Source organism: Panthera pardus, unplaced genomic scaffold, assembly GCF_024362965.1.
Source record: "Panthera pardus isolate Hobbes unplaced genomic scaffold, ASM2436296v1 HiC_scaffold_13, whole genome shotgun sequence".
In the NCBI taxonomy this organism is placed as follows: domain Eukaryota; kingdom Metazoa; phylum Chordata; class Mammalia; order Carnivora; family Felidae; genus Panthera; species Panthera pardus.
This window is the reverse complement of record NW_026526688.1, coordinates 133045535-133057954: the sequence shown is the minus strand read 5'-3', so window position 1 is coordinate 133057954 and position 12420 is coordinate 133045535. Positions and strand designations below refer to the sequence as shown.

Below are 12420 nucleotides of genomic sequence, written 5' to 3'. Positions count from 1 at the left end.
ACTTGTACTATAAGCTCTGTGACTATTTTGGTTTCCAAGGAATCCCCAGGGCCTACCATAGTGCTTGGCTTATAATAGCTGCTCAAAAAACATTTGTCAAATAAATAAATCAAAATGCAAAGCAATTCTTACTGTCACATCTCCTTCATTTGCCAAGAGAGGCAAATTAATAATATTTTAAGCAGACATTACTTTTCCAGTTAGGTTTTTTTTCTTTTTAAATCAAATTTATTGAGAAATAAATTCATGTATCATATAACTCTCCCACTTGAAGTGTATAATTCAGTGGTTTTTGGAATATTACTGATTTTTAAAAATTATGTGAAAATAGCGGTGCTTGGGTGGTTTAGTCGGTTAAGTGACTGACTCCGGTTTAGGTTATCATCCCATGGTTCGTGGATTCAAGCCCCACATCAGGCTCCGTGCTGACCGCTTAGAGCCTGGAGCCTGCTTCGGATTCTGTGTCTCCCTCTCTCTCAGCACCCGCCCCACCCCCCCCCCCCCTATTTCTTTCTCTCAAAAAATGAATAAACATTAAAAAAATTTTTTTAATTGTGTGACAATATACATAACATAAAATTTGCCATTTTAACCATTTTAAAATGTGCAACTCAGTGCCATCAATTACTAGATTATTTTTCTATAAGTCTGTATTTATTAGCAATTACACAAAGTAGCTGTAAATTCTTGCCAATTAACCTGTGCTTTGGAAAATACAAAGCTATGCAAAGTTCTCTTTCAACTTTTTTTTTTCTTTTAAACCTTAGACATATACTGAAGGCTTAAAAGATAGATGGCTAGATTTACTCATGAAAAATGTAAATCTTGGGGTGCCTGGGTGGCTCAGTCAGTTAAGCGTCCGACTTCGGCTCAGGTCATGAGCTGCTGGCCGGTGAGTTCGAGCCCCGCGTCCGGCTCTGTGCTGCCAGCTCAGAGCCTGGAGCCTGCTTCGGATTCTGTGTCCCCCTCTCTCTCTGCCCCTCCCCCACTCATGCTCTGTCTCTCTCTGTCTCAGAAATAAACATTAAAAAAAAAATTTAAAAAAACAGAAAGAAAAATGTAAATCTTAACTTGAAAAACCACACAAAAATAATCGCACGTAAAATTGATTACTACACGTCAGGCACTGTCCTCAGTTTTTCCGATGTATTAACTGCATTTGCTCCTCACAACAACTCTTTAAAATAGGTATTACTATGATCCCCATTTACCAAAAAGGAAGCTGAAGCACTGTGGAGGTTGTTGGTTTGCAATCTCCTCTGGAGCTCCTTGAGTACGATCTGAAACTGCCCCCACACCTCCCCTGCACACACAGGGCGGGGAGAGAGCAAAGAAAGAGGCAGGCCACTCCAGATTGGCAAGTGGCAGATTTAACAAGTAAGGGAACCTGGAGGTTTGTCTTGGGCAGCCGCAGGGTGAGGTCCTCACACCCACCTGCCAGAATCTTACAAGTTTATATACAGGCCGTTTGGGTTCAGTCATATATACATCCAGACAGTCACAGCACATTTCTATTTCTAGCCCAAAGGGTGCCTTTGTGTGAGTCAGAAAAACCTACTCCTCTTCTAAAGCTACTTTACTGCCATCTCCTGGAAGATTTTTTAAGTTTAAGGGGACCCGAATATGCACAGTGCCCCCTAGAATTGTGTAGTGTGCAATCTGCACACAAACTGTGTATGCCATTCCTGCTTTGACAACACTTGATGAGAACTTTTGCTTCTGCTGAAAGCACTATCAATAGTTTCTCATACAGAACATGTTCTCTCGGTTTTCATAGCTAAACATTCAGTGGAGTAGAATCAAATTAGAATCAAGAGAGTTACAGGGGCGCCTGGGTGGCTCAGTCGGTTGAACGTAGGACTTCGGCTCAGGTCACGATCTCGCGGTCTGTGAGTTCGAGCCCCGCGTCAGGCTCTGGGCTGATGGCTCAGAGCCTGGAGCCTGCTTCCGGTCTGGAGCCTGCTTCCGGTTCTGTGTCTCCCTCTCTCTCTGCCCCTCCCCCGTTCATGCTCTGTCTCTCTGTCCCAAAAATGAATAAACGTTAAAAAAAAAAAAAAAGAGAGTTACAGTATTTACCATGGCAAAGAGGAGGAAGCATGACAGGGCATTCACAGCCCTGTTGGATCCTCTGATTCTCTTGGGTTACCTCAATGCCCGGGGACTAAGAATCTGGCAGAGAGTAGAAGTTCGTGTAGTAGCTGAGTAGCAATACCTGCAGCTAGCTTTCATCAAGGGAAACAATGCCAAATGATGTGAGCCTTTGATGGCCAGGGGACAATCACCTAACCTAAACTGGGTTTGAAAGAGACAATACATGATCTGCATCACACATCTGTTCTGTAACTGCTTCAACAGCTATTTCATCTTAAAAAAAAACAAAACCCCCCCAAAACCCAAAAACTCAATCCAAGTCTATGTTCATAAAAAAAAATGTTTTTAAGTTTATTTATTCATTTCAAGGGAGATGGAGAGAGTAAGTGGGGAAGGGGCAGAGAGAGAGAGAGAGAGAGAGAGAGAGAGAGAGAGAGAGAGAGAATCCCAAGCAGGCTTCCCATTACCAGTGCAGGGTCCAATGTAGGGTTTAAACTCATGAAATGTAAGATCTTGACCTAAGCCAAAAACAAAAGTCAAACATTCAACCAACCGAGCCACCCAGGCACCCCATTTTAGAAACTATTAGAAAACAAATATATGTTAAGAAAAGAAAGGAAAGGAGAGGAAAGGAAAAGGGAGGGAAGGGAAGGAAAGGAAGACAGAAAATATAGATGAACAAAATAAAATTACTTGTCATTACCAAAGAATAACCACTCTCTAGGTGTGGTTCGAGTAAAATGGCTTGAGATATATCCTTGCAAACTTTTATTTATTTTTTTCACATAATTCCAGATTTAATAAGTGTCTATATACTTTTTTGTGCCATATTAGAAAATATAGTTACAGGCTTTTTGGGGTTATAGTACATGCCACAAGGTCACATTAGAAAATAAATTCCATCTTTAACGTCACTAAGATATGTAATACACAAATTACAATGCTTAGAATGATTTCTGCCACTGCAGTAAAGTTCAAAGATAATTAGATAACTCTCATTTCAATGGCTTCTGGATAAAGCTACAATGAACTGTTCATGAGAGATCAAAGAGTAAAAACAGAACAAAACAGATAAACAGAAGCACAGTAAGCTCATCTTGACTTTTCAAGGAAAATAAACATTCATGAATTACTTACTATACCCACAGTATATGGGACCCTCAGGTAAAAGATAACTGAATTGTTTCTGGACTATTTCCTTTTGGACTGGATGGGAAAGCCTTAGCTTATGCATACCATGTGACAGAGGAGTTTTGCAACGGTCTAGGGATGAGGCTGGGAACCACACACCCCTCTTGTTGCTGTTGTTACTTAATAGGTATTGAGGTCCAAGTGCAGTAGAGAACACATAATTAGGCATGGTTTCTGACCAGGATATTAACAACTTTTGTTAAAGGAAAATGTCTAGACACTAAAACAATTTATTCTCCTCATCTTTAGTAACCTTAAGGCATATCAAATAATGATTTGATTTGGTTTCCTACGGGAGATGAGTTTTGTGGAAAGATTGTAAAGAGTGCAACTTAAGAATCAGACGTCTTAGAATGACCTTGGTCTCCCCTGTCAAATGTCAGTCATTAAGGCTAAATTACTGCATTCTCTGGATAAAAGTTGATTCTATTTTAATTATAGAATATAAGTTTCTTCATTGGTTAACCTACCTAAAAAGTTCAAGCTGTTCCTTGGGCATTTTCAGTAGATATACCTGCCTTTGCCTTAACATATTGGGAAATACTAATATATATGAGTTAATTACTGTGGACCATCTTATATTTTTCTTTTTTTTTAATTTTATTTTTTTAAATTCACATCCAAATTAGTTAGCATATAGCACAACAATGATTTCAGGAGTAGATTCCTTAATGCCCCTTACCCATTTAGCCCATCCCCCTCCCACAACCCCTCCAGTAATCCTCTGTTTGTTCACCATATTTAAGAGTCTTTTATGTTTTGTCCCCCTCACTGTTTTTATATTATTTTTGTGTTCCTTTATCTTATGTTCATCTGTTTTATCTCTTAAAGTCCTCATATGAGTGAAGTCATATGATATTTGTCTTTCTATGACTAATTTCGCTTAGCATCATACCTTCCAGTTCCATCCATGTAGTTGCAAATGGCAAGATTTCATTCTTTTTGATTGCTGAGTAATACTCCATTGTATATATATACCACTTCTTCTTTACCCATTCATCCATCGATGAACATTTGGGCTCTTTCCATACTTTGGCTACTGTTGATAGTGCTGCTATAAACATTGGGGTGCATATGTCCCTTGGATAAATACCTAGTAGTGCAATTGCTGGGTTGTAGGGTAGTTCTATTTTTAATTTTTTGAGGAACCTCCTTACTGTTTTCAAATGGCTGCACCAGCTTGCATTCCCACCTTGCAAACTTTTAAATGCAAGATATATATCTTTTATATACATGCATACATACATATGTATACACGTGTATATATTATATAAAAACAAGATACCCACCCATGCCTGTGTTTATATATTTATACACATACAACTATATCTGTTGTTTCTAGAAATTGGCCAAGCACTGTTGGGGTGTGTGCAACCCGTAGGTTCCTGTTGGCTATGGTGGCCTCACTATATTGCAAAGAATTGTCTTTACAGTATACAGTGGAGCACACCATTACTGTTCCCTGCTTGTGATAGTTAAGTTCTTCAGTTATTACAATGGCAGGGATTTTTAAATGGATAACTATTATAGTTTTTCTTTTTTACAATTCCACTATTTAGATGTTTACAACATTTAGAATCCTGGATTATACTTTCTCTTTACTTTGTTTCCACAAAGTTACTTTATTAAAAATTATTAACTTTTATTCATGGTACAAAAAGATTACTCTTGTTGTATAATTTCTTGCTCCTACAAGGGATGAGAACTGCTTTAAGAGCTGCCTTCTAATTGGACAATTTCCCTGCAGCCACCTCTAGAATGGTCAGCCTGGAGGGGATTAATGATTGATAAAGCTATTGTACAAGAGACTGTGCAACTGACTATTTCGGCAACTTCAAGTTTATCATCATTAACGGTAGTTTTCATTAGGGTAAGAAATCACATACAAGCATAGGAACAAATTAAGGAACCACATCCTGACTTACCAATATGCCAGTAAGAAGGGGACCCCAGTATGCCCAGCTGCTGAAGCCACAGTGACAATATGGCCATGATTATTCTTCATCATCACTGGAAGAAATGCTTTTGTAGTCTAGAAATAGTGTTGATTAAGAGACAATGGTATATTGTTATTTCTGATTTTGTAGACCTATTGGGAAGATTTCCAGACAAAACTATACTTTATTAACATTTTCCTAGTATAAAAGAAAAAAAATTTAGATTAACTGCCAAATGTGGCCACATGAGGCAAATGGATAGGATGCCTGGATTAGAAAAACTAAGCAAGGCAATGGATACTGAAAACTTAAGAATCCATTTCACTTAAATTGTGAACTTCTAATATGCCCTGGTCCTCTCTTTACCTTTTGTCACTGATACTTTCTATCATTTCATATATTGAATAGATATAATAATCTATAGTTATCAAAAGAATTTATATGCAATGCGAAATTGTTAGCAAATAGTTTGGTTATGTCATTTACCAAAATACTGAAGTGAACAGCAATCTTCTAGTAGTCACCGAATGCAATAAATATTTACTGAGCACCTATTATGTGATGAGGATTCAAAAACAATTAAGGCAATGCCCTATATTCTAACAGAGGCAGAAAGACAGGCACACTTGTAAGTTATAAAAATACAAAGACATAGGTCAATAATTTGGAAATACTGACATAATACTGCATTTTTACCAACTCCAACATTTTTTTGAGATTATGCTTCCCAAACTGACATCCAAGAAAACTTTAAGAGGCCCTTTCAGGAATGGGCTATTTGGGCAATTTTCAGCCTCTTCAGAAATTCTTTTTTTTTTTCTCTATATATATAATCTATAGACCTTGAATGGTGAGATTTATAATAAAGTTTGCAGCTTTGGGGCCAGAAAATACTCAAGGCCTGAGTCTCCTGAGAATCTGAAAAGCAAACTGGGCTCACTTTTAACAGAACCACAGAAGAGGACTTGGATTATCTCTAATTCCTTCTTTCATAAATAAGATCACATAGAGATGTGAGAATCTATTTTATTTTTGTTTTTAATTTTTTTTAAGAATCCAGTTCAAAATTAAAACATATATAACAGCTGAAGTTTATTATTAATTAATTATTATTATTAATATTTTTAAGGGGCGGGGAGGGAAAATGGTTGATGAGATTTGACCACAGCATGAAAATTGACTGGGTGCACCTGTGTGACTCAGTCGGTTGAGCTTCCGACTTTAGCCTGCTTTGGAGACTGTGTCTCCCTCTCTCTCTCTGCCCCTCCCCCACTCATGCTCAGTCTCTCTCTCTCTCAAAAACAAATAAACATTAAAAAAAAAAAAAGGAAGAAAGAAAATTGACTTCTTTGGGGGGCACCTGGGTGGCTCAGTTGGTTGAGCGCCCGACTTTGGCTCAGGTCATGATCTCGCCGTTCATGGGTTCGAGCCCCATGTCAGGCTCTGTGCTAATAGCTGGGAGCCTGGGGCTTGGAGCCTGCTTCAGATTCTGTGTCTCCCTCTCTCTCTGTCCCTCCCCCCTTCTCTCTCAAAAATGAATAAACACTAAAAATTTTTTAAAAAATAAAAGAAAATTGACTTGTTTTTTTTTAAAGTTTCTTTATTTTTTTTAGTAATCTCTACATCCAACATGGAGCTCGAACTCATGACCCTGAGATCAAGAGTTGCATGCTCTTCTGGATGGCACCAGCCAGGCACCCTCAAAAATGACCTCTTTGTATGATGTTATCCTTAGTGCCTGGAGAAAACTTCCGTATTGATTTGACACATCTTTATGTCTACTGAAAGCTCCACTTTAAACATAGTCTTTGGGTTTTACAAAAGGGAATGTTCTTGTAAAAGAAGTCATACCTACCCAGAAATGTGCAAGTATATTAACTTCAAAAGTCTTTTCAATCTGAGGGTCTTGTGTAGCAAACAAATCCGATGTGTAGACTACACCAGCATTATTTACTAAAATACTAACATCTCCAATTTCTGCTTTCACCTTTAAAAATAAGACAAATATCTGCATCATTAAGAGTTACAAAGGAAGGTTTGCATACAAGGATCATTAAAGAACTATGTGTTTTTTACATCAGATGTGAAAAAAAGAGTAGTTTTGTAATCTATGTGCCAAAATGGAAAAAAGAACTTTTTAATCTTAGCTACTTAATTTCAAAACAGCTAGACCTGGAAGTCTGGCAGGTAGAAATTTTCTTTTGCAATTTAGTCTCTTGACTTTGCTCTATTTATTATACCCGAGAGGCATCTGGCAAATAAAAACAAAACCGGTGACAAAAACCTAGCATTTATTTTTTAAATACTACTTCAAAGGGTAAGCAAAAAAAAATTAATTGGCAAATGCAGGGACTATATAAGAAACTATGTAAAACTGATTATACCATTAAGCTAGTCACACCTTCTATTGCTTTATTTTTGTGGTCTGTTACTCCATTCTATTGTTCACCAACTATCTTCCCCTGGTGGCAGTTGGCCTATGGGCTGGCAACAAAAGAATATCTTATCTGATATTCTTACGGTTCTTTGAGTAACTAAGCTTCTTGGTGGTTGGACCCTAGAGTTACAATGCATTCTGTTATACATTGTGTTCTAAATAAAAGCTAACTTCTGTTAGGAGTTACCATTATTAGATAGTGTTGCAGTGTGCTGGGGGACTGAGGAGGACGTGACAAATAGCCTATTAAAGGCTTTAATTGTGCTATGCATTTTGCACGATTTCATTATTTATCTCATTTAATTCTCACAATAATTCTATGAGCCTGCAACTCCTGGTACGCTTACTTTAGAGAGGAGGAACATGAAACACTGAATGCCTGTTTCTTGCCCTAGATCACATGGCTACTAAAGGTCACATGGAGCTGAGACTCTCCCAGATCTTCTGACCTCAGAGCCCAAGACAAGCCTCAAACCTCAAACCTCAAACAGAAAGGAAGCCAGGAGGTGGAATACCCATCAGCAACCCAGCAGGACATGATGTAACAACTGCTGAAGGCTTGTCAGACAGAAATGAATTTCATCAGGTTGTATTTAAATTATTAAAGAGTCAAGCTAGGGGCGCCTGGGTGGCTCAGTCGGTTGGGCGTCCAACTTCAGCTCAGGTCATGATCTCGCGGTCCGCGGGTTCGAGCCCCGCGCCAAGCTCTGGGCTGATGGCTCAGAGCCTGGATCCTGCTTCCGATTCTGTGTTTCCCTCTCTCTCTGCCCCTCCCCCGTTCATGCTGTGTCTCTCTCTGTTTCAAAAATAAATAGACATTAAAAAAAAAAATTAAAAAAAAAAAAGAGTCAAGCTAAGGTATTTGGCCTTTGATCAACACTATTGGTATGTATACCCACATCTCTAGCACAAAATGAAAACTGTTGTTCAGAATAATGCCCCTAAGATATTGAAAAAAACAGGACATGTATGTGGTTGAAATGATGGAGCTGCTATAATGCCTTCAAAGTAACAGGACTTTGATTCTTTTACACTGTCAAAGCATTTACCCAGACACACTTGTCCCTTCCTTCATACTTGAGTTCCCCATCTGCATCTATTGTCTCCCCACAGTGTGAATGTCTGGTTTGCACATTTCTCAATAATGGAAGCAAGCCATGGGGAGTCTGGGTGGCTGTAGGTTAAGCATCTGACTTCAGCTCAGGGCATGATCTCACACTTCGTGGGTTTGAGCCCTGTGTTGGGCTCTACGCTGACAGCTCAGAGCCTGCTTCAGATTCTGTCTCCCTCTCTCTCTGCCCCTCCCCCGCTTATGCGCATGCTCTTTCTCTCTAAGATAAATAAACTTAAAATTTTTTAAAAATAAAAAAGAAAGAAAGTCATGAGTTTAAATGGTCAGGTGACATAAAAATGTTCTGATACTAAAATAACCACATCAAAACAACTTCAGAATATCTGATAATCACATGTCATTGTGTATATTCTGTTTAAACATATAGTTTATCCTTGAGCAATTTCAGTAAAAAAAACAGCATGGTTAAAACACATGGAATAGGTTCAAATAATGAAATTATCTTTTCCAGAACAGCTTATTCCAAGATGAGTCTAGAAGTGATTACTGTGTGCCAGGCACTGATATAAAAACTTTACGTCATTAATTCACTTAATTCTCCTAACAACCCTGAGGTAGGTGCTGCTGTGATCCCCATTTTATAATTGAGAAAACGTAGGCACAGAGGGGTTAAGAAATTTGCAGTGATACACCTAGTATTAACCGGAAGCATGTAGGTCTCTATGAAGGAAAACCATTGTTAATTTTAGGTAAAACAGTTATTAAGTACAGACGTTTCTTACCTCCAGGCCCTGCTCTTACTGTACTCCCTTCCAGGAAAGCTATTTCCCACCACTAGCCTGGGTCATTTCTACTTATTGTTTTGTCTAAGCTCAGGCCTCACCAGTAATAGAGGCATCAGTTTGAAATAAAAGATTACAATTCAAGAATAGAAGTTCAAAATGTCCTCAAACTCAAATTCCCTAAACAAAGAGGTTCTCAAGGCTGCTTGAATCAGAATCTTTATACTGTGCTGAAATCAGATTTTCTGGGGGTGAGGTCCAGGAATGTGTATTTTAAGGAATTTGCCCAGGTAATTCTACTGATTCTTCTTACTATCGTAGTATTTAGTTAACAAATATATGTACGAATGTGTTCAGAGTGAAACTCCATGATATATATACATAGCACATCTCAGTTATATACAGAAAAAGCAAATAATGCTTTATAGAAATCTATCTATGATCAAAGCCTGATAAGCAATTAAATTTATCCTAACTCCCTAACCCAGTTCTTTGGGTGTCAGAAGACCCTGTCAGTGTTTCGCAGTGTCATCCAAGAATTTACCTGTAGCAGAATTAGATGGGTGAGGTGTGGGTGTGTAAGGTATTATACATGCAGATTCCTGGGCCCAGCCCTTGATTTGCTGAAAGAAACCTTTGGCATGTCTATTTTTTAAAAAGTTCTCTGGAAGATTCCAGAACACACCAAAGTCTGGGAACCTCAGTTCTAGATTCTAGTTCTGGGTCTGCCATGAGCTGGCTGCCCAACCTTGGGCAAGTCACAAAACTTCTGCTACTTTGTCTGCATCATGACGAGGTCACCTCCAGAATCCCTCCTAGCTCTGATATGATACGATCCTAACCAAATGTAAAATTTCACCTTCTTTGCAGAGCTGTAAATATCTTCTCGATTACTGCAGTCTACCACAAAGGCATGAGCCTTCGCACCCAGTCTCCTGCATTCCGCAGCTGTGTCCTCAATCCCATGCTAGGAAAGGCAACAACAAAAAAAGAGAGAACAAAATAAATAACATGAACATATATCAACAACTGAAAATAATGAAGGATAGTCAGGTTGTTTGAACTAGCATTTGGCAATAATTTAACTGGATGCATTTTTGGCAGGGATGCAGGTACACTTTGCTCTCACTACTTTGACTAGCTCCTTTTATTCTGAACTGAACTTAAAGCAACCTTTTTTAAGGAACATAAAAATCTTGGACACCTGAGTGGCTCAGCTGGTTAAGTGTCCAACTTCATCTTAGGTCATGATCTTGTGGTTTATGAGTTCAAGCCATGCATCTGGCTCTGTGCTGACAGCTCAGAGCCTGTAGCCTGCTTAGGATTCTGTGTCTCTCTCTCTCTCTCTCTCTCTCTCTCTGTCCCTCCCGCTGCTTGCACTAGGTCTCTCTCTCAAAAATAAACAAAAAAAAAATCTTAAAATACTAGTTTTGTAGTCATGAATTTTACATACTTTGTGAATATATGCATGTATGTATTCCATTTCAAGATTTTAAAAAATAACATTAAGCTTTTTTTTTTTTTATGTCACTAAAAAACTATTCACGTACATTTCCGGCTACAAAATAAACAGATAAAGGGTTAATTACAGTTCATTCATCCATTCATTCACTCATTCCTTTAACATTTTAATTTTTAATCACGGTGCTTGGAAGAACCTGGTGGACACAAATATGAAGGAGACAGAGAATAGACCTTAGCCAGCTCACAGTGTAGTAGAAAGAAACCTAAAATAAGACTTAGGTGGGACATATGAAATTGTTAGTGTCAGAATAAAGGACTGAATAATGGCAGTGTCATAGGGTTCACATTAATGCATTGTGGTAAGCATAATAACAGAACAATATACAGAGAGTTATGGGAACACAACAAAGGAGGGGCATGCAATACAATTCTAGAAGAGGTACCAGAGTTGGATCTTAAGGGTGAGTAGAACAGCCAGGTAAAGAGAAGGAAAAAGGCATGCCGGGCAGAGTGTAAACAAAGGGATGGATAGGAGAAGGTCCAGTGGGAAAAAATATCAGCAAACTGGTGTTGCTGAGTCATAAAGTTCAAGGCCAGCAGGAGGCCAGATTAAAGGGCATTGTATGACATACTAAGTTTTATCCAAAAACTCAGTGGGGAGCCACTGATTAAATTATGGACTCAGATTTGTTATCATATAGTTAGTATTACATGTCATGTAATCAGTATTATATTGATTACTCTTACTAAAGTATGGAAGACAGATTTTAGGGGTCAACACTGCAGGAAGAGAGAAAAATTAGTAGGCAGTTCCAATGATTCAGCCAAGAGATGATACAAGTTTAATTGTGGCACTACTAGAAAGAATGCAGAGAAGAGAATGAGCCTTAAAATATATCTTTAGGAGGTAAAATCAGCAGGACTTGGTGACTGGATGAGGAAGGTGGGAAGAACCAAAGCTGAAGTCCTTGCTTTTTAGTTTATGTAACTCGCAACACGGTGTTGCAACAAGTCAGATGGAGGTCACCAGCAGATTTGAGAAACGGAATGATGAGCCCAATTTGGAGCACTGATTTTGTCACTTAAATTCAGGATCAGACCACAGAGTTCTGTTTTGTTTTTCCTTTTTTTTGTTTCCATTTTTGCTTGTTGGTTTGCCTTTACCAATTTTGTAGCTTCTTTTTATTTTAAAGAATGTCTCAAATAATACCTTGGATTGAGTTTTAGTCTGTGAACACTGCAAGCCAAGAAATTATTGTCAGCTAACCCACAAGTGGATGGACTTACTACATTTACCCACAGAAAGAATGGTAGAACAGAATACTAGTGTTGCGAATTTGCTAGTAACCTGCAATTACTCTTGCAGAAAACCCAAATCTGGAGAGCTATGGAAAGAATGTGCAGTTTGCTCACTGAATTTAATTAACTGTGGCAATAAAAGGAAAT

General features: G+C 38.4%; 1 protein-coding gene across 1 annotated transcript in view; it reads right to left on the bottom strand.

Moving 5' to 3' along the window:
* HSD17B11 (hydroxysteroid 17-beta dehydrogenase 11) overlaps positions 1–12420 on the bottom strand; it is a 34942-nt gene that overhangs the window by 16776 nt on the left and 5746 nt on the right. The window contains exons 2-4 of the mRNA XM_019464981.2: positions 10370–10477; positions 7075–7206; positions 5208–5314 (exon numbers count right to left, since the gene is read on the bottom strand). Coding sequence (XP_019320526.1) covers positions 5208–5314; positions 7075–7206; positions 10370–10477 — 347 coding nt within the window. The remainder of the gene's footprint in view (positions 1–5207; positions 5315–7074; positions 7207–10369; positions 10478–12420) is intronic.